At 46.9% G+C, this 22,150-nt stretch overlaps 1 protein-coding gene across 1 annotated transcript in view; it reads left to right on the plus strand.

Moving 5' to 3' along the window:
• Nucleotides 1-22,150, plus strand: part of KCMF1 (potassium channel modulatory factor 1) — a 73,003-nt gene that overhangs the window by 39,229 nt on the left and 11,624 nt on the right. The window contains exons 3-5 of the mRNA XM_030566240.1: nt 31-170; nt 18,653-18,754; nt 21,448-21,622. Coding sequence (XP_030422100.1) covers nt 31-170; nt 18,653-18,754; nt 21,448-21,622 — 417 coding nt within the window. The remainder of the gene's footprint in view (nt 1-30; nt 171-18,652; nt 18,755-21,447; nt 21,623-22,150) is intronic.

Genomic DNA, 22,150 nt, shown 5'->3' on the forward strand with positions numbered 1-22,150 from the left:
TGAAGTCTGCCTACTGTTTTTCTTTTCCAGATTTGTACTATGGTGGAGAAGCTTTCTCTGTAGAGCAGCCACAGTCTTTTACTTGTCCTTATTGTGGAAAAATGGGTTATACGGAAACATCTCTTCAAGAACATGTTACTTCCGAGCATGCAGAAACATCAACGGAAGTGGTAAGGAGAATCAGTATTGCTTTAGAATTATGGTGAAAACATGAGAAATTAAAGCTCTATTCTGTCTTTCGTTTTAGTTTGTGTATGTGTTCTAAAAATGATGTGAGTGTGTACACACACAGACACTTGAGAGATTAGAATGTTTGTCATATTTTAAAAACAATTTGAGTGAAGTGTTCTTGTAAGTGATTTTACTAAGCTACATATATGCAACATGATCAAGGCACTATTGCTGTAGGAGCCTTAACTGTTGCATTACCTGACTCTCTTTATTTTAACCAGCCAGCTTTAATGTTGTATTAACATAGTTTTTTGTGTTTACTTTCTACATAGCTTATTTCTTTCTAAATATGAAAGGGGCAGAGAAAAAGTCTTTTAAAAATTAAGTTAATATTTGTATTGTTTTAGTTAAAGTTCTAAAGTTAAGGAGAATTGGATAATTGAGCAGTGAGCAATCTTTGCTGATGTTGTATTGGTTGGATATGGTTTTCTATCAGGCTTACATTATGCTACCTGTATCTTCACAATAGAAAAGATGAACTTAACTCTTTTAAAATGAAAGCTTAGAAATTGCTGAATATTGTAAAATGCAGAAAAACTCAGGAGAGAGCTTAATATTATGGAATTTACTTTTTGTTCCCAGAATTCTGATTCCTAATGTTGACTGTCTTTTGGGAGGTGGGGTGCAGGGGGTGTTCTTGATGCATATTATGGGACATTTAGAACCTGCCGCATGTTAATTGTCCCAACAGCACTTCTCTCAGCCCAGTCACCAAATCAGCACACTGTCCATATCCTGTAGACTGGAGTAGCTGTATGGTTTTTATTCTGTGGAATTGGGAGGTGAGCAGGGGTTTTCAAATGACTTGTAATTGCCTATTTTAAGCTACTTTTTCTCTTTTCAGTGAAGCTGGCATTGTTTGTAGATATACCGTATATTCTCATTCAGAAGCCGAATTTTTTTAGTAAAAAAGGGAAGCACCAGAGAAAAGGGTCAGCTTATGAACGGGTATAGAGAGGAGAGGTGGGACACAGCCCCTCCCCCCAACAGAGGGAGCAAGGAGAGGCTGCATAGCCAGCAGAGCCAGAAGGGAAGAGGTAGGGCCAGAGTCTCTCCACTTCTGGCCCCGCTGCTCTCCCCCCAGCCTCTGAAGCAGCGGCAGCTCCAGGGCTGGCAGGCTGCAGTCGTGCCACTCAGCCCTGACCCCCAGAGCAGGCTGTGGCCGAGCTGCCCAGCCCACTGTAGCACGCTGCAGCTGTGCTACCCGTCCCAGCTGGAACATGCTGCAGCCGCACTGCCTGGTCTGACCCGCCGGAGCTGGCTGTGGCCGCACTGCCCAGCCTGTCAGAGCAGCTCAAGCCACGTCAGAGACATCCTCCCCTGGCTCTCCCCAGATAAGGTGGGAAGGGATGGGATGGGGACACTGTGAGGGTCTTGGGCTAGGGGTGGGGTCGTGGGGGGTGGTCACAGGGGTTACTCCCCTGACCCCCAGCTTCTCCCCCCCAAAAAAATTTCCCCACCAGTTGCTATCCCAGCCCGTCAGGGTAAGCAGCTGGCGCGCTGGGACACTTTGTTTACTTAGATTTACCTCCATGCCTGCAGACACTTGAGGTAAACAAACCATCTCGGCCCACCAGTGGCTTATTCTGATGGCCCGGGATCGAAAGTTTGCTGACCCCTGAGAGTCGGCTTATGAACAAGTCATAAAAATTTTCCATTTTTACTTATCCAACTTGGGGGGGGTCGGCTTATAAACGAACCGGCTTAAGATGGAGTATATAAAAAGTTGTTCAGTTAATACATATTAAAAGTTATCAGATACGTTCTTCTGGTTGTTAAAATGGATAGCACAATTCCATAGAGCCATGGAAGGGACCTCAGTAGGTCATCTAGTCCAATCCCTACACTCAAGGCAGGACGAAGTAATAACAAGACCATTCCTGACAGGTATTTATCTAACCTGTTCTTCTTCTTCGAGTGGTTGTTCATGTCCATTCAAAGTAAGTAGGTATGTGCGCGCTGTGTGCATGCCAGCCGGAAGATTTTTCCTTAGCAGCGTCCGTACGGTCGACCTGGGCGCCCCCTGGAGTGGCGCCACCACGGCGCCCTATAAAGGGGCCTGCCGACCCTCCACCCCCTCAGTTCCTTCTTACTGCCAGTGACGGCTAGCTGGATCTTCTCTTGCGTAGCAAGTTGGCAGTGTCCTATCCTTACTATTTAGTCTGTGTATTCAGTCATATTATAGTTTTTCATAGTTGAAGGTTCCCCCCCACCCCCCAGAGTCTTCGTCGCTCGCTGGGGCATGCCCGGGTCCCCCGAGTTCAAACTCTACAAGGACTGCGGGAAATTCATGCCCAAGAGTGACCCACACTCTGCCTGTTTGAGGTGCCTCGGAGAGAGTCGCCGAAAGGACCGGTGCTCTATCTGTAGAGGCTTCCACCCGCGAACTCTTAAGGACAGGGCTCAAAGACTTAGAGTCCTCCTGATGGAGGCGGCCCTGTGACCACCCTCGGACCCAGAACGGGACGAGGCAGGGCCCAGCATGTCGTCCTCGGTGCAGAGTGCACCGGCACCGACATCAGGACTTAGGGCCCAGCCCAAGTCGTCTAAAACCTGGCACCAGACGGAGTCGGGTCATAGGAAGTCGGCCTCAGTGCGGCACTGCTCACCTTCACCGGTGCCCGCCAAGAGAAAGAAGCCGGTGAGGGATCGGTCACCCCACCAGGATCCAAGGCCGATGCCGTCCGCGGGTGTAAGCAGACAGGCTGGGCTACAGCCCTCCGCGGTTCCGTCGACTCCCGCACTGCAGAGAGGGCAGTCAAGTCCGGACCAGCCTAACTCCGCGGAACTCAGTGGAGACATACGCCCCCTGTCGACGCCGAAGGTGTTCGAGGCGGCCTCAGACCTAATGGGCCTCCCGGCACCGGCCTCCCCACATTGTAGGGAGTTGTCTACTGTGGTCCGTCCACCAGTACAGTCTAGAGGCAAGCCGGCCATGCTGTCGCCTCCCTCCCCGCACTGCATTGTGAAGGCAGCACCGGACCAGAGAGGCTCCCCTCCGCACCGCTCTCCTTCGGCACTGGGCGCTGCTCCCCCAAGGCCTTCAGACTCAGAGACCTCAGACTCAGAGGCAGACTCCTATCGCTCCGGCCGGTCGCGGAGCAGGAGATTGGTTTCGGGGGTGAGCCACCAACGTTACCCGCAGTGGCTGTTTTGGACTCCCTGGGCCTACCATCAGTCAGTAGGCCAGGCGTTTGGCCCTCTGTCATGATCAACTTCGGTGTCCTCGACGTCGGTGGCCCCGACGCAGCTGCCTCCGCCACTGGCACCACCGGGCAGGGGTGTGCCATTTTCAAGTTCAGCACCCCCTACCAGGCAGCGACACCAGCAGCGGCTCCAGTTCGGGCTCCGCTGGCACCACATGATACACCAACTTGCTCACTGGCGACCCCGGTACTGGCTGCGGTGCTGCATTTAGACTTGGAACCGGCACCGCAACCTCAGTACCGTGTACCGCAGGATCCCGAGGGGCCGCATGCACTGGAGGAAAGGCTGCTCCATGTGATCTCCTAGTCGTCCTCCCCGGACGAGGCGGTCTCGGGCACGGCTGCGGCACCAGCCCTAGAGGATACTCGAATCCTCCGACAATTGCTTCGACGAGCAGCTCAAAATCTCGCAATCCAAGCGGAGGAGATCGAGGTGGACGCGGACCATGTAGTGGACATTCTGGCCCCCTCAGGGCCATCCGGGGTGGCCCTCCTGCTGATGAAGACTATAGCAGATACGTCCCGCACCCTATGGCAAACACCAGCCTCATTGGCCCCTACTGCCAAGAGGACGGAGCAATGCTACTTCGTCCCCTCTAAAGGGCACGAACACCTGTACACCCACCCTCCCCCTGACTCCCTGGTAGTAGACGCGGCTAACCAGCGGGAGCGTCAAGGGTTTCAGAGGTCAACACCGAAGAGCAGGGATGCAAAAAGACTTGAGCTCTTTGGTAGAAAGGTGTACTCCACGGGGGGTCTCCAATTCCGCATTGCCAATCAACAGGCAATAGTAAGCTGATGGGCCACAACACCTGTTCGACCATGTCGAAGTTTGTGGAGCTCCTTCCCCAGGGCTCGAGATCAGAGTTTTCGGCCCTAGTGGAGGAGGACAAACTGATCTCTCGAGCCTCCCTCCAGGCCGCCTTAGATGCGGCGGACTCAGCCTCGCACACCCTGGCATGCTGGTCATGCGGCGGGGAGCCTGGCTCCAGGTCTCGGACCTGCCCTGTGAGGTCCAGAAGATGATTCAAGACCTCCCCTTCGAAGGGCAGATGCCGCTTTCAGAGAAAACGGACCAACGTCTCCATAGCCTAAAGGACTCGAGGGCCACGCTTCTCTCGCTGGGCTTGCATACCCCCGTGACTCAGCACAGACAGTTTAGGCTGCAGGCAGCCCCTCGCCCATACGAGCCACAGACTTGCCAGGAGCTGGGGCTCAGGCAGAGCAGAAATGGCAGGAGGTGTCACCAGTGCCACCCCTTCGGCTAGGAGTCTAGCCAATCCAGACCACCATCTGGGCCTAGACCCCCTATTTGATGGTACGATCGAGGACGACCTACCGATAGAGACTCTGGATCCTTCCACTCCTACCTTTGGGTCACGTCTGTCCCACTTCTACCGTGCCTGGTCCCGAATTACGTTGGACAAATGGGTGCTCCGCATGGTAGAGAGGGGATATTCTATCCAGTTCTCCTCCCTTCCGCCCCACCAACCCCCTTCCCCGTCCCTCTTCAGGGACCCTTCTCACGAGCAACTTCTAATTCAAGAGGTGAAGTCTCTCACAGAGGCAGGGGCTGTGAAGGAAGTCCCGCAGGAGCTCAGGGGCAAAGGCTTCTACTCCCGGCATTTCCTAATACTGAAGGCAAAAGGGGGCTTGAGACCCATCCTAGACTTGTGGCGGCTGAACAAGTTTGTGCGAAAACTCAAGTTCCAGATGGTCTCCCTGTCCTCGGTCATCCCCTCCCTGGATCCAGGAGATTGGTATGCCGCCCTCGACTTAAAGGATGCCTATTTCCACATTGCCATAATTCCACAACACCGTCGGTACCTCAGATTCGTCGTGGCCAACGTCCATCTGCAGTTCACGGTGCTCCCGTTTGGCCTGTCCGCTGCTCCGAGGGTCTTCACAAAGTGCAAGGCGGTAGTGGCGGCCTTCCTGCGCAGGTGGGGCATCCAGGTATTCCCCTACCTGGACGACTGGCTCATAAAGGGCCGCTCCAAGGAGCAGATAGAGACCCAGGTGTTGTTCATCAGGCAGACCTTTCTCGATCTTGGTCTCCTCTTAAACGAAGCCAAATCCACCCTGTCTCCGACGCAACGAATAGAGTTCATAGGAGCAGTTCTGGACTCCACCCACACCAAAGCGTACCTGCCGGAGTCCAGGTTCCGTGCAATTTCCGAGCTCATCCTCGGTTACCATGGCGTGAGTTTGCCTCCGGCTGTTGGGCCACATGGCGGCGTGCACCTATGTGGTGGTCCATGCCAGACTCCGGCTTCGCCCTCTGCAGTCCTGGTTGATGACAATTTATCGCCCGGTCAGGGACCCCCTGGACTCAGTGGTGTCCGTTCCCTGCTTAGTGCTGAGCTCGCTACAGTGGTGGCTTGACCTGTGGGAAGTCTGCATGGGTGTCCCCTTTGCTGCCCTGAAACCCTCCCTCTCTCTGGTGACTGAGGCCTCGGTTGGGGAGCTCACCTGGGATGCCTCAAGATGCAGGGTTTGTGGTCGCCGGAGGACCTCGAGTTGCATATCAGTGTCAGGGAGCTGAGAGCGGTCTATCTGGCGTGTTTGACCTTCCGGTCTCACCTGGCCGGCAGGTGCATTTGTCCTTTTGGACAACACGGCGGCAGTTTTTTATATCCACAAACAGTGGGGTGCACGCTCCTCTCCCCTCTGCAGGGAAGCCCTTGTGCTGTGGGATTTCTGCGTTCACAATGCCACTCACCTGACAGCGTTCTATCTTCCGGGGGAGCAGAACAGTTTGGCGGACACCATCAGCCGTTCGTTCCGGGGTCACGAGTGGTCCCTCCGATGGGATGTGGTGCGCTCAATTTTCCAGCTCTGGGGCTTTCCCCGGTTAGACCTGTTTGCTTCAAAGGAAAACAGGAAGTGCCGACGGTTTTGCTCCCTCCTGGGCTGCAGTCAGGGGTCTCTGTCGGACGCCTTCCTACAGACGTGGGAGGACGGTCTGCTCTGTGCCTTCCCTCCGATCCCCCTGATACACAGGGTGCTTTTAAAGATTTGCAGGGATTACCCCAGGGTAATCCTGATAGCCCCAGCGTGGCCACGCCAGCATTGGTACACATCACTCCTGCACATGTCAGTTCAGGTGCCCCTGATGCTGCCTCTACTCCCAGACCTGATCATGCAGGACCAGAGCTCCCTCCACCATCCAAACCTCGAGTCCCTTCACCTCACAGCCTGGATGCTCCATGGCTGAACCCGGTGGAGTTGCAGTGCTCCCAGTAGGTCAGGCAGGTGCTGCTAGGTAGCAGGAAACCATCCACCAGGGCCACCTACCTGGCTAAATGGAAGCGCTTCTCCATATGGGCGGATCAGCGGGGTCACGACCCGCTAGGGGTACCAATTCCCTCTGTCCTTGCCTATTTGCTTCACCTAAGACAGCTGAGCCTCTCCCTTTTTCTCCATTCGCATTCACTTGGCAGCCATATCCGTTTTGGGAGAGGGGGGTACCTCAGTGTTTGCGAACCCACTAGCTGAGTGTTTCCTCAAAGGTATGGACAGGCCCTTTCCGCATGTGCGTCAGCCGACCCGTGCTTGGGACCTGAATCTGGTCCTCTGTGTTCTCGGGGCCTCCCTTTGAGCCTCTGGCTTCGTGCTTCCTGCTGTACCTATCGTATAAGACCGCCTTCCTGCTGGCAATCACCTCGGCCCGATGGGTGTCGGAGCTTCGAGTGTTAACGTCAGAGCCCCCGTACACAGTCTGCTACAAGGACAAGGTCCATCTTAGACCTCATCCGGCTTTCCTACCCAAGGTCGTTTCACAGTTCCACATGGGCCAAGATATTTCTCCCAGTGTTTTATCCGAAACCACACGCCTCCAACGAAGAGCGGAGGCTATGCTCCCTGGATGTCCGCAGGGCCTTAGCTTTTTACATAGAGCGTACCAAGACGTTCAGACACTCCATCCAGCTCTTTGTCGCAGTGGCAGAAAGGATGAAGGGGCTCCCGGACTCCTCTCAGCGAATCTCTTCTTGGATTGCGACCTGCATCCGGGAATGCTACCGCATAGCTAAGACCCCTGTCTCTCCGGTCACGGCCCACTCCACTAGGATGCAGGCCTCCTCTGCGGCTTTCCTGGCTCAGGTTCCGACTCGGGAGATTTGTAGAGCAGCCATGTGGTCCTCCATCCACACGTTCTCGTCTCACTATGCCATCACGCACCAGGCGAGGGATGATGGATGCAGCCTTCGGGCGTGCAGTTCTCCAGTCAGCAGTGATCTCCGACCCCACCTCCTAAGGTTAGGCTTGTGAGTCACCTACTTTGAATGGACATGAACAACCACTCGAAAAAGAAAAAATGGTTACCCATCTTTTAGTAACTGTTGTTCTTTGAGATGTGTTGTTCATGTCCTTTCCAACACCCACCCTCCTGCCCCTCTGTCGGAGTGCCGGCAAGAAGGAACTGAGGGGATGGAGGGTCGGCGGGCCCCTTTATAGGGCACCATGGTGGCGCCACTCCAGGGGGCACCTGGGCCAACCCTACGGATGCTGCTAAGGGAAAATCTTCTGGCTAGCTTGCACACAGTGCGTGCACACCTATTTACTTGCAATGGACATGAACAACACATCTCGAAGAACAACAGTTACTAAAAGGTGGGTAACCATTTTTTTTTCCCAGTGTCAAGTCAGTATGGCACATTTTGGATTTCTAACTCCAGAATCATCTAGGGCATCCTTTCTTTTCTGAAAGTCCAGGCATTACCAGAAAAAGGCTATACCACCTAATGACTGCTCTTGAGATTTCTGTATATATGCACAGAGTCTTAAAGTGCTTCATTCTTACAAAGATAGGGTTAATGGTACGCACTACACTGTTTGGGAAAAGAAAAAAACCAGCAGAGTCTCAAAGCCCAGGTCACCTGGCTCAGACTCATGCTATGGGTCTGAAAAATAGCAGTGTAGATGTTTCCATGCAAGCTGGAGCCCAGACTCTGAGACCCACCCTCGATGTTGGTTTTCAGAGCCAAGACTTCAGCCCAAGCGGGAACATCTACACTGCTAAATTTAGCCCTGTATGTGAGCTGAAGCTAGTTGCCCTGGGCTCTGAGACTTGTTGCTGAGGTTGCGTGGGGCTGGGTTTTTTTGTTTGTTTGTTTTTCCAGTGTAGATGTAGCCAGTGTTTCCTTCCCATCAAGGAAGGGGTAGCTGGATCCTGCTGAGGAACTTTGGATTTGACTATCACTTGTTCAGTGGTCCATAAAATTAAAATGCTATGGTATATTGGTCCTGTAAGGTGGGTTTTGCTTTTTCTCTGTTATTGATCACTTGATTTCCTGGTGATTTCAATAGTAGTAATCTGTTCACAGCAGCTGGGGCTGGTCTGTACTACAGAGTTAGGTCAGCTTAATTACATTGCTCAGGACTGTGAAACCCTGGTGTATACACTGCTAGGTCAGGGAAAGAATTCTATGATCAACCTAGCTACCTCTCAGAGAGGTGGATTTCCTACTAACTGCTGCAACTGGACCTGGGCCAGTCTAGCATTTCTAGCGTAGGCCTACCCTGTGGTATTCAACTCCGCGTTATACAATAGAGTTGTAGATGTTAACTGTCTCTGAAACTTTTTCTGAACACAGGAAATACCCCTTTTTACTATGTCTAGGAAGGCTTGGCTCTGTTCAAGAACAGTTTGCAATCTGTCTTTGATGCCTTAAATGCTTTATTCTTGACCTTTATTGTGATGGCCTGACACTAATGACTATACATCTCAGCTATTTAGGAACTGTTGCGCTCTAGATTACTTTTGTCTTAGAAAAGTCCACACTTCTTCACTACTTGATTTTAAACAAAAATGCCTACTAGAAATGCCTGCACAGTTCTTAAACTATTCTAGATTAAGTTCTCTCTGGAATCAAACAGTTCAAGAAATCTTCCCCAGCTTCATGTCTGGATGCTTTTTATGCTTCAGGAGTATGTGGGACAATGAGTGAATGTATATGGTGCTCAGTTTTATCTTTGTTTGCTGTTGGTTGATATAAAAATATGAAAGCTTGAAACAGATTACATCAGACCTAATGTACACTAGAGAAATGACTCTCATCATTTTAGATTTCCTCCTCTCTTCTGACTCCTTTATTTTATTTTATTTTATTTTTTCACATTTCGAAGAAGAATGTAACACATTTGACCTTTGGTGAATTTGAGAGTTAGAATGAGGGTGTTGAATCTGTTTAGACCTAGACACTGGTATCAAGTGCAGGTGCACATCACTTGCTTCTTGCTGTGCCTCCTCTTTTAGATAATTTCAGGTTTAGCTTTAATTGATACATTGCAATAAAACCTCTAAATTTGGATGCTTTTTTGTCATTGGTGTGGTGATGTAATTCTGATTCATGCCACTTGATGTCAGTGAAACTTTGCAGATACAGACTATTGTGTGATTCTGAGTTTCTCCAGTTGTCACATTTTGGGCTGCAGCCATGTTTAAAAATGTCTTTTTTTCATTGGCACTTGAGGCCAAAGTTCGTAATATTGAGCACCTGCCTCTCTGTTGATTTTAGTGAGAGTTGTGGTTTTCCACCTGTCTGAAAAGGGAATCCTTATTCATTATTTGCAGATCAGTCTCCAGTATTTTTATATCCATATCTTTGTTCCTAGCTTGTGGTGATGGATATTTTCACTCACAGTACTTTATTCATAGCACTGGTGCATATTTGCATGATATGTTAGTAAAGAGCTGAATTTAGCATTGGTTATAAAGTCTCTTCATTGCAGGTACTTATAAAACTGTTTGTTTCAATATTGTAGTATTGCTGCAGTTGAGCAGAGAATATGAGCACATGACTGAGGAGAGACACATTCAGGTTTATAATGGCTTTATGAGCCCATGTTTTGAAACAATTATCCTTGCTTAGATACTGACATTAAGCAATGGTAATCGAAATATGCTTGTGTATATATAAAAGCTTTCTGACTTTCAGCCAGATTTGCAGGGCTAATTGAATTGTTTTTACCTGTATCTGGTCATTCTTCTTTTGGGCAGTAGGTTAAAGAAATCAGTTCAACAGAATAAATCTGATCCTGTTCAAACATTGCCGTGTTAACGTGTATGACTGGCTAGAATTGAAGTTTTTGCCTTTCCTTATATGTAGTGATTGCATAGTTGGAAGCTTCCAGTTCAGAAGGGTAACACTGCCCCCAGTTTCCTTGGACATTTGTAGTATTGTAATAATTGGTGGTATTACCCCTTGGTGTTTAAACTTGGTAGTGAAGCTGGCTGGAAAACAAGAGTTCTGTTTCATGAAAAATGTTCAGCGTTTCAGAATTTGTTTTCATTCCAATGTGGAACAAAGCCAACATCTTTCAAGTTGTTTCCTCCCCTCTCTCCCTAACCCCCACACCCCCCCAAAAAGACCCACCTGCCCCAACTGAAATAGCCAATAGTCAGAGTGCTCACCAGGGATGTGAAAGACCTAGGTTCAAGTCCCCTTCTCTGCCTGATTCAGACCAGGGACATGAACCTGGATCTCTCACATCCCAGGTGAGCACCCAAAGCACCAGGCTATTAGCTATTCTGGGCTCTCTCACCAAAAATTCCATCCTGGATCTTCCCAACAAGACCTTTGTCAAAGTTGATGCATTTTGATGAATCAGCAAGTTCTGAGCCTTTCTTCCCCCCACCCCCAAATTATTGAAAAATTCTTGACCTGCTCTGCTTATTATGTGCTCATTATACTTGAAAAATATATGGTAATATCTTTGTTATATATTTTCAAAATTTAGACTGCACAGCTTCCTCAAAATACGGAACAGATTTCATACCTATGGTACAAAGTTTTGGTGAGAAGTTAAATCTATTAGTGGTTGTCAATTTTAATTTCTTCAATAGATGAAGACAATCGAAGGCAGTGGTCAGGAATTGAATGACTAGTGCATATTCTAAAGGGCAGTCTTGCTTGGACCCTCTTGCCAAGTTCAAAGGATTCTGACTCATATGTTAACCATTATTGTTGCTGTTGGATTTTCATAAAATAGACTGTTCCATGTGTAGAGACAAGTTCTGACTGGAGCTCAAGGGTTGCATGTAACCTGATTTATTAGGTTGTTCATGGTGTGAAACTTATCCCTTGATAGATAAGCTCTCACCGTGACTGGATCTAGGGTGGCCCCTATGAAGTCTGTTGTCTGCATCAGAGTGAGGACAGACTTTTCCAAGTTCACTCTTATTCCTAGGGAAGAAAGTAGTTGAAGCATTGATGAGGTCAGCTTGTAGGCTTCCAGGTGTGTTGTGACAACAAGAAGCCAATCATCAAGGTAGGGGAAAACAGTAAAGCCGTTCCATCTGAAATGAGCTGTTGCTACCAGAAAGACTTTGATAAAGGCTCTGGGTACAGTAGCGAGGCTAAGTGGATGTGCCTTGCATTGAAAGTGGGTGGGGCCCATCACAGAGCTGAGAAAATGTCCTCCTCCTAAAAATCAAAAAAAGTCCTACAAAAAGTGGAAACTAGATCAAATTACAATGGATGACTATAAACAAACACCACAAGTATATAGAGACAAAATTAGAAAGGCTAAGGCACAAAGGGAGATCAAACTAGCTAGAGACATAAAGGGTAACAAGTAAACGTTCTATGAACCATAGAGTATCTGGGTTGGAAGGGACCTCAGGAGGTCATCTAGTCCAACCCCCTGCTCAAAGCAGGACCAATTCCCAACTAAATCGTCCCAGTCAGGGCTTTGTCAAGCCTGCCCTTAAAAACCTCTAAGGAAGGAGATTCCAACCCATTCCAGTGCTTCACCACTCTGAGTGAACAAGTTTTTCCTAATATCCAGCCTAAACCTCCGCCACTGCAGCTTGAGACCATTACTCCTTGTTTTGTCATCAGGTACCACTGAGAACAGTCTAGATCCATCCTCTTTGGAACCCCCTTCAGGAAGTTGAAAGCAGCTATCAAATCCCTCCTCATTCTTCTCTTCTGCAGACTGAACAATCCCAGTTCCCTTAGCCTCTCCTCATAAGTCATGTGCTCCAGCCCCCTAATAATTTTTGTTGCCCTCCGCTGGACTCTTTTCAGTTTTTCCACATCCTGCTTGTAGTGTGGGGCCCAAAACTGGACACAGTACTCCAGATGAGGCCTCACTAATGTCGAATAGAGAGGAATGATCATATCCCTCGATCTGCTGGCAATGCCCCTACTTATACAGCCCAAAATGCCGTTAGACTTCTTGGCAGCAAGGGCACACTGTTGACTCATATCCAGCTTCTCATCCACTGTAACCCGTAGGTCCTTTTCTGCAGAACTGCTGCCTAGCCATTCGGTCCCTAGTCTGTAACAGTGAATGGGATTCTTCCGTCCTAAGTGCAGGACTCTGCACTTGTCTTTGTTGAACCTCATCAGGTTTCTTTTGGCTCAGTCCTCTAATTTATCTAGGTCCCTCTGTATCCTATCCCTACCCTCCAGCGTATCTACCACTCCTCCAAGTTTAGTGTCATCTACAAACTTGCTGAGTGTGCAGTCCACGCCATCCTCCAGATCATTAATGAAGATATTGAACAAAACTGGCCTCAGGACCAACCCTTGGGGCACTCCACTTGAAAGCGGCTGCCAACTAGACATGGAGCCATTGATCACTACCCGTTGAGCCCGACGAGCTAACCAGCTTTCTATCCACCTTATAGTCTAATCATCCAGCCCATACTTCTTTAACTTGCTGGCAAGAATACTGTGGGAGACCATATCAAAAGCTTTGCTAAAGTCAAGGAATAACACGTCCACTGCTTTCCCCTCATCCACAGACCCAGTTATCTACTCATAGAAAGCAATTAGGTTAGTCAGGCATGACTTGCCCTTGGTGAATCCATGCTGACTGTTCCTGATCACTTTCCTCTCCTCTAAGTGCTTCAGAATTGATTCCTTGAGGACCTGCTCCATGATTTTTCCAGGGACTGAGGTGAGGCTGACTGGCCTGTAGTTCCCCGGATCCTCCTCCTTCCCTTTTTTAAAGATGGGTGCTACAGTAGCCTTTTTCCAGTCATCTGAGACCTCTCCCGTTCGCCATGAGTTTTCAAAGGTAATGGCCAATGGCTCTGCAATCACATCTGCCAACTCCTTTAGCACCCTTGGATGCAGCGCATCCGGCCCCATGGACTGGTGCTCATCCAGTTTTTCTAGATAGTGCTGAACCACTTCTTTCTCCACAGAGGGCTGGTCACCTTTTCCCTATACCGTGCTGCCCAATGCAGCAGTCTGGCAGCTGACCTTGGTCTGTGAAAACAGAGGCAAGAAAAGCATTGAGTACATTAGCTTTTTCCACATCCTCTGTCACAAGGTTGCCTCCCTCATTCAGTAAGGGGCCCACGCTTTCCTTGACTTTATTCTTGTTGCTAACATACCTGAAGAAACGCTTCTTTTACTCTTAACATCTCTTGCTAGCTGCTACTCCAAGTGTGATTTAGCCTTCCTGATTTCACTCCTGCATGCCTGAGCTATATTTTTATACTCTTCCCTGGTCATTTGTCCAGTCTTCCACTTCTAGTAAGCTTCTTTTTTGTGTTTAAGATCTGCAAGGATTTCACTGTTGAGCCAAGCTGATTGCCTGCCATATTTAGTATTCTTCCTGCACATCGGGATGTTTTTTTCCTGCCACCTCTATGAATATATTAGAGCAAGAGGAAGACCAAGGACAGGGTAGGCCCATTACTCAATGAGGGGGGGAAAGACGACAACAGAAAATGTGGAAATGACAGAGGTAGTTATTGACTTCTTTGTTTCGGTTTTCATCAAGAAGGTTGGTGGTGATTGGATATCTAACATAGTGAATGCCAGTGAAAATGAGGTAGGATCAGAGGCTAAAATAGGGAAAGAACAATTTAAAAATTACTTGAACAAGTTAGATGTCTTCAGGTCACCAGTGCTGGATGAAATGCATCCTAGAATACTCAAGGAGCTGACTGAGGAGATAGCAATTATCTTTGAAAAGTCATGGAAGACTGGAGAGATTCCGGAAGACTGGAGAGATTCCAGAAGACTGGAAAAGGGCAAATATAGTGCCCATCTATAAAAAGAGAAATAAGGACAACCCAGGGAATTACAGACCAGTCAGCTTAACTTCTGAACTCGGAAAGATAATGGAGCAAATAATTAAGCCATCAGTTTGCAAATACCTAGGAGATAATAAGGTGATAAGTAACAGCATGGATTTGTCAAGAACAAATTGTGTCAAACCAACCTGATAGCTCTCTTTGACAGGGTAACAAGCCTTGTGGATGGAGGGAAGCGGTAGACATGGTATATCTTGACTTTAGTAAAGCTTTTGATAGTGTCTCACATGACCTTCTCATAAACTAGGGAAATGCAACCTAGTTACTGTAAGATGGGTGCAAAACTGGTTGGAAAAACGTTCCCAGAGAGTAGTTATCAGTGGTTCACAGTCATGCTGGAAGGGCATAATGAGTGGGGTCCCATAGGGATCAGTTCTGGGTCTGGTTCTGTTCAACATCTTCATTAGTGATTTTGGGGTTGCAAGTGCTTTGGAGGATACGATTAAAGTCAAAATATCTGGACAAACTGGAGAAGTGGTCTGAAGTAAATAGGATGAAATTCAATAAGGATAAATGCAAAGTACTCCTCCACTTAGGAAGGAACAATCAGTTGCACACATACAAAACGAGAAATGACTGCCTAGGAAGGAGTTCTGCAGAAAGGGATCTGGGGGTCATAGTGGATCACAAGTTAAGTATGAGTCAACAGTGTAACACTGTTGCACAAAAAAAAAAAGTGAACGTCATTCTGGGATGTATTAGCAGGACTGTTGTAAGCAAGTCATGACAAGTAATTCTTCTGCTCTACTCCATGCTGATTAGGCCTCAATTGGAGTATTGTGTCCAGTTCTGGGTGCTACATTTCAGGAAAGATGTGGACAAATTGGAGAAGGTCCAGAGAAAAGCAACAAAAATGATTAAAGGTCTAGAAAACATAATCTATGAGGGAAGATTGAAAAAATTGGGTTTGTTTAGTCTGGAAAAGAGAAGTCTGTGAGGGGACATAAGTTTTCAAATACATAAAAGCTTGTTACAAGGAGGAGGGAGAAGAATTGTTGTTCTTAATCTCTGAGGATAGGACAAGAAACAATGGGCTTAAACTGCAGCAAGGAGGGGGTTAGGTTGGACGTTAAGAAACTTCCTAATTGTCAGGGTGATTAAGCACTAGAATAAATTGCCTAGGGAAGTTGTGGAATCTACATCATTGGAGATTAAGAGCAGGTTAGACACACATGTCAGGGATGCTCTAGTTAATACTTAGTCCTGCCATGAGTGCAGGGGACTGGACTAGATGATCTCTCGAGGTCCCTTCCAGTCCTATGATTCATATTGAGAGCTATAAACCATGTGTCTTTCTCCAGGGATGGGATTACTGAAGTGTGACCATGCAAAAGCTCATCTTGCAAATAAAGTGGTTGAGATTGTGGAAATCAAGGATAGGTCTCTAACTTCCCATCTTCTTGAGGACTAGGAAGTATGTAGAGTGAAAACTTCACTTGATGTTGAAGATGTACATGCTCCATTGAGCCTTGCTAGAAGAATTCCAGGGTATTCTTGTTATCTTGCCCCACCTTCATTACTTGTAAAAATAGTAGGTCTCCATGATGCAACAAAACTACAGTTAAGCTACTCAGGCAGCTTCATGCTGTTTTTATTGAAGCAGTTTTCTATTTTCCAAAGTAGTTTTTTATTTACTGCGCCCCCCCCCCCATTAATTGTGCTTTCCTGAGCACAGCCACTTATGCAACAGCATGAAGGTGAGCAATCCAGTCTAGACGTAAGCTGGTTAATATATACATAGTGCAAAAGAAATGCTCCAATTTAAAGCCCTGGAAACAGTCAACTTAAATTTACTGTTTTTTAAAATTTTTTTTTAGAATCCCTGTACTAGGAGCAAGCTTATCTGGTCTATTTTTAATTCTTTATTTTGCTCTTAAATGTATGCATTCAGCAGGTAAAACACACGAGACTGGCGATTTAAGTTGACCTGCAAAGGCAAAAAAGTGGACTTGTTCCGGTTGTATGTACGAGGCCTGTGTCTTGGTTTTTGTTTCTCATGATTTCCATTAGAAACTCAGGTCTGCCTCAGAACGTTTTGAGTCTCTCTATACTTGACTACTTTTTACCTAAAATTTCCTGCTGTTGCTAACATCATTGCTGCTGCACCCTTGATAGCAATGGTGGGAGCTCTCATGTAGACAAGACATGGTATGCAACCTTGGGTTTTCCCTCCCAACCAATCACAGTAAAATACTAGTGTCTGGTACATGCTAATATTTCCACTGTTGCTGTAATGGTGGGGAAAAAAATTGAGATGGGAGGAGTCTAGAGTAGGTAGATAGTTTGAAGATCCTTGGACTCTCTAAATGTTATGGGAGGCAGCCTGTTCAGATGCTATCCGACAGTGATATGTTAGAAATATTCCCTTTTGGAGTAGTTTTCTTCTCACCCTTCCTATAGAATGAACAGGAGAGAGTGCCTCTGGCTTTCAAGAGCAAAGAATGAACAAGATGATGTCGCCATGTTTGGGGCATGTGAGCTGTTAGCAACATGTGTAAACAAACCCTCTCTATCGGCATAGAAATTAGCATGTGAAAAATTTGTAAAATCAGAGAGTTACAAATCTGATTTGAAAATAAATTTCATGTTGGGTTCCTAGGGTGTTACTAAAAACATAACTTAAGGCTAGTCCAGGGATCTCAAACACTCAGCGGCCCACAGGGCTATTTCCACGGCCCACAAGGCAACCTGCGCCCCCTCCCCCGCCTGCCTACCTCTAGGCTGTGGCGGGCAAACTACAGCCGCAGGATTGTCCCCCTTGAGCCTCGTGCCGCTCCCTGAAGCGGCTGGAATCACATCCCTGCGGCCGGGGAGGGGGGAAGAAGCAGAGGGCTCCATCCATGTGTTGCCCTGGCTTCTAGGCACCCCGCCCCCCCCCGCACTCAGCTCCCATTGGCCGAGAACAATGGGAGCTTTGCGGGAGGTACCTGGAGGCGTGGCAGGCAGCGTGCAGAGCCCTGTGTCCCCCTCCCCCAGAGGCTGCAGAGACACGGTTCCAGCTACTTCCCGGAGAGGGCCGGGGCCAGCAGCCTGCCATGGCTCCGGTGTACGCCACTGCCAGCCTGAAGCCCTCCTGCACCCCACCCCTCAACTCCCTGGCCTGAGCCGCCTGCCTGCACCTCTAACCCCCTGCCCTGAGGCCCCTGCTGCATCCCCCACCCATTCTGCACCTCAGCCCCCTGCCCTGAGGCCCCTGCCTGCACCTCAGCCCCATGCCCTGAGCCCCCTGCTGCATCCCGCACCCCTTCTGCACCAACTCCCTGCCCTGAGCCCCCAGCCTGCACCCCAGCTCCCTGCCTTGAGCCCCCTGCTGCATACCACACCCCTTCTTCACCCCAATTCCCTGCCCTGAGCCCCTGGCCTGAACCTCAACCCCCTGCCCTGAGCCCCGTGCTGCATCCCACACCCCTTCTGCACCCCAATCCTCTGCCTTGAGCCCCCTGCCTGAACCTCAACCCTCTCCTGCACCAGAACTCCCTGCCCTGAGCCCCCGCCACATCCCTCATGCACCCTCTGGAAGTGGTGGAGTCGGGGCAGGGCCAGGGGCAGCGAGGGTATGTGCGAGTGTCAGTGATGCTGCCTTTGGGCCAGTGAACTAACCCTCATGGTCATTTGAGTTTGAGACCCCTGGGCTAGTCGATGCTGGCAACACTAAAGTGCTGCCGCAGCAGTGCTTTTACATGTCTTGAGTAGTCACGGCAGAGGGCTGGGAGAGAGCTCTCCCAGCACTTTCTTTAAAAACAAACAAACAAAAAAACAAAACAACTCACCTCCACGAGGGGCGTAGCTCCCAGCGCTGGTGCACTGTTCACACTGGCGCTTTACAGCACTGAAACTTTCACACCCTTCAGCGAGAAAGTTGCAGCGCTGTAAAGTGCCAGTGTAGACAAACCCTAAGAGGGGAACACACACACACGTACATTTTATATATATATTTATTTATATAAAAAATAAATAAAAACTGGTTAAGCTAATAGTGCATGTTGAACACACTTTAACTACTTTTTACCTGTGGCTACATATATGCAGCATTAGAATTTGATTATTAAAGCATAATAGTTCTTATTGTTAAGAGATCAACCCAGAATGATGATCGCATGTTGCTGTTTTGTGAAGTTGTTAAACTTGTTTTTCTGACTTTTTGTCATTTCAGATTTGTCCAATATGTGCGGCGTTACCTGGAGGGGATCCTAATCATGTCACAGATGACTTTGCAGCACATCTTACACTGGAACACAGAGCTCCTAGAGATTTAATATCCTTTCTCAAGTCAAGTAAAAAGGCAGGATTGTATGACATACATTAACTACTTGTTTGATTTTACAAGCAGGTTGTGGCATTTTAATTCCGCTAGCCTCTCAGAACTGCCACTTAGTTTAGTTGTTGGAAAACCAAGATATGAAAGAGCTACTGTAGAATTAAATGTACTACAACTAAAAAATCTAAGTTGCTAGTGTTTTTGAAAACCAACAAAAAGATGCAAATAAAATTGCCTGCTGACAGTATCTATCTAAAGCAGTGGTTTTCAACCTTTTTTGCAGAGCCCTAAAAATTTCAAATGGTGGTACAGACTCCTTTGGAAATCTTAGACATAGTCTGCGGACCCCATGTTGAAAACCAGTGGTCCAAAGCAGTAATATAAATGCATCAGTACATTGCAGATAATTACACATCAAACATGATGAATCAGTTTATACCACAAACAATATTTTGAGGGTTTGAGAGGTGGTTGTGGGTTGATTTTGAGGAATGACTTTTTAAAAAAATTTTACTTCAGCTATATATTGTCATTTTTAATGGGATACTTTCATGCTTTTTTATGGCATTTTTATGATAATTAGAGACAACAGGAGATTTCTTGTAACTTTGGGCTGATTTTTCATTAGCTTGGTTATAGATTGTAGGGATTTATCCTGTTTTTCTGTTGACTGAAGAGCTAAAATGCATTTTTCTGTAGAAACATATTTCTGTTCATTTTCTTTTGCATCAATTAATGTGATAATTTTGTTCTAATTTAATTTTTTTGCTGGGCAACTTCCTACAGCATATTGAGAGTTCATTATAATTACTCTATACAGTGAAACACACACAGAATAGTTGCTGATAATAGGATTAAAGCATTTATAATTATCATAAAATGTTTCTATATCTCTAAAAGAAATTTAATAATGTTTTAATTGGAGGAGTGAATTTACGTCACTTATCCATTTTTTCAGGTTAGATATTCTTTCAAAAAACATTGAAAGTTTCTCGTTCTGGGGAAGAGTAGATAGTGTTTGAAGTAATAGTTGCAATTCTGCTGTGATTTTATTTGATTGCCTATAGTGTTAGCATTTAAATAGTCCCAATTACACATTGACATTAACTACTTATTGTGGTGAATGAGGTGTTGAATTAGAATATACACTTTTGGTATTCTGCCCCCAGACCCCTTCCCCCAAGCTGTTTTAAAGAGTATTTGAGGCTGCCTCACATATTGATGAAACTGTTTGCTAATTTTCAATTAAAGAATATTTATTACCAGCAGTGAAGAAGAGCCAGAAAAATCAGTGCTTGCTTTTAAGATACTAAGTTATGGTTGCAGTGCTAACCATTACAAAATGAATATTTTGGTTTCTAAACTAGGCATAGTCCATATCTGATATGGAAGCTGTTATACATTAAGAAAATTAAAGATGGAAGCTCACACTGCCTTATGATGCACTTACAAACACACGAGCGTGGGGAGCATTATGCAGGCTTACTGGAGCCTTTGGGTTCCCTTTCCTTATTGCTCAGTAACTAAGGGCTTAGGGGAGAGGATCATTGAGGAGAAACATCTATTTCTTCAAGCAGTTGGCAGTTGAAAAGAGGAAGGAGAGCTATCAAAGTCAAGGAGCTATTAAAACACTACTGTGTGATGTCCTGATATTACTTTGCTACACTTGCATCTGAGCATGAGCTCTTAACACCTGTGGACTCTGGGAGAGTTAAGATCCAGATCTGAGCTTTACAGTATTATCAGTTTACATCTAAGACTAATTCCCAAAATACTGTGCCTTTTGTCACCAAAAAGCAAGCATGTGAAATCCATGGCTCCTGTTTGCACTCAGAATCCCTTAGTGGACACCTACATCATTTGGAAGATCTTTAGTATGGGGCTGTGATTAAAATAGACTAGGATGCCTTTGTACATAGTGTTGTAGCTGTTTTGGTCCCAGGACATTAGAGAGACAAGGTGGGTGAGGTAATATCTTGTATTGGACTAACTTCTGTTGGTGAGGGAGACAAACTTTCAAGCTTACACTGAGTGTCTACACTAGAAACTTAAGTCGACCTCTATAGGTAATTACTGCAGTGGTTCATGTCCACACTACCCTCCTTCTGTTAGTGGTGTGCATCCTCAGCTGGAGCACTTCCACCTACTTAAGAGGGGTAGTGTGGGGGGCTGAGAGCACGGGCTTCAAACGCAGTTCCATGCCAAGAGCCCGACTGCCCCTACTCTGCAGGCTCTTGGCTCCCCACTCCCTGCTGCAGCCAGGAAGTTTCTTGGATCAATGTTCAATACTCAGTATCCAGAACTTGGGGATTGTAACTATCCATGCATCTGTTGAGTACTGAACCAAACAAGCAACAGAGGTTCTTAAATTATCTAGAAAACACTTTTTTGATACAGCAAACAAGAAGTCTCAGAGAGAGGATTCTCTGCAGACAAGGAGGAGCTGATAGTGAATATGAGAATAATAGTGACTCTTGGTGCAAATAACTGTAGCAATCTTTGAGTTCCATGTACTATGGCACTACAGGTTCTGGTTGCATAGTTAAGATTGAGTTATTTTATACTTGACAAAGAAGTTGAAAAACCTGTATGTAGAATAGTGTGCCATCCTCACAGCCCATTCTCCTGGTAAAGCTCTCGCATTTAACACACTATCAAACAATTCGGTATTTTCTTAACTGTTCGGTTACGATGAGTCCAGCGGTGTTCGGCATGTGCGTAGAATGTTTCACCCAGGCCGGGGTTTGGGAGGCCCTCGCGCACGTAGATCAAACATGCACTTTACTAGCAGTTCCACTGGTGGGCTTTCATCTTCACAGAGTTCATATTCTCCAAGCAATAGGGAAGCTATGGATCCTATAGCTGGTAAGTCGTCATTCCTTATTTTCCTTTTGGAGTTTATTTCCACATGTATCAGAGGGGTAGCCGTGTTAGTCTGGATCTGTAAAAGCAGCAAAGAATCCTGGGGCACCTTATAGACTAACAGATGTTTTGGAGCATGAGCTTTCATGGGTGAATACCCACTTCGTTGGATACATCTGACGAAATGGGTATTCACCCATGAAAGCTCATGCTCCAAAACATCTGTTAGTCTATAAGGTGCCCCAGGATTCTTTGCTGCTCTCCATATGTAGTGACAAAATCCAAGAGAATGGTTGCTCTGCTTGTCCGTGTGTGTGCACGCGCACACACACACACTGGGATCTTCTCCTCCTTCCCCCAAATGAGATTTTATTGATATCAATGTGCCTTCTTCCAAGGTAAAGTTGAAAGTCAGATTGTCATATGAGACGATGCTTCCAAATCTATGAGTCTTAAAAAGTAGTTTACCAAAAGTTCAGTAACAAGCCCCTGGTTGATTTGAAGGATTGAATCTAAACACTCTGGTCCTTT

The sequence above is a fragment of the Gopherus evgoodei genome, chromosome 6, assembly GCF_007399415.2.
Source record: "Gopherus evgoodei ecotype Sinaloan lineage chromosome 6, rGopEvg1_v1.p, whole genome shotgun sequence".
Taxonomy (NCBI): domain Eukaryota; kingdom Metazoa; phylum Chordata; order Testudines; family Testudinidae; genus Gopherus; species Gopherus evgoodei.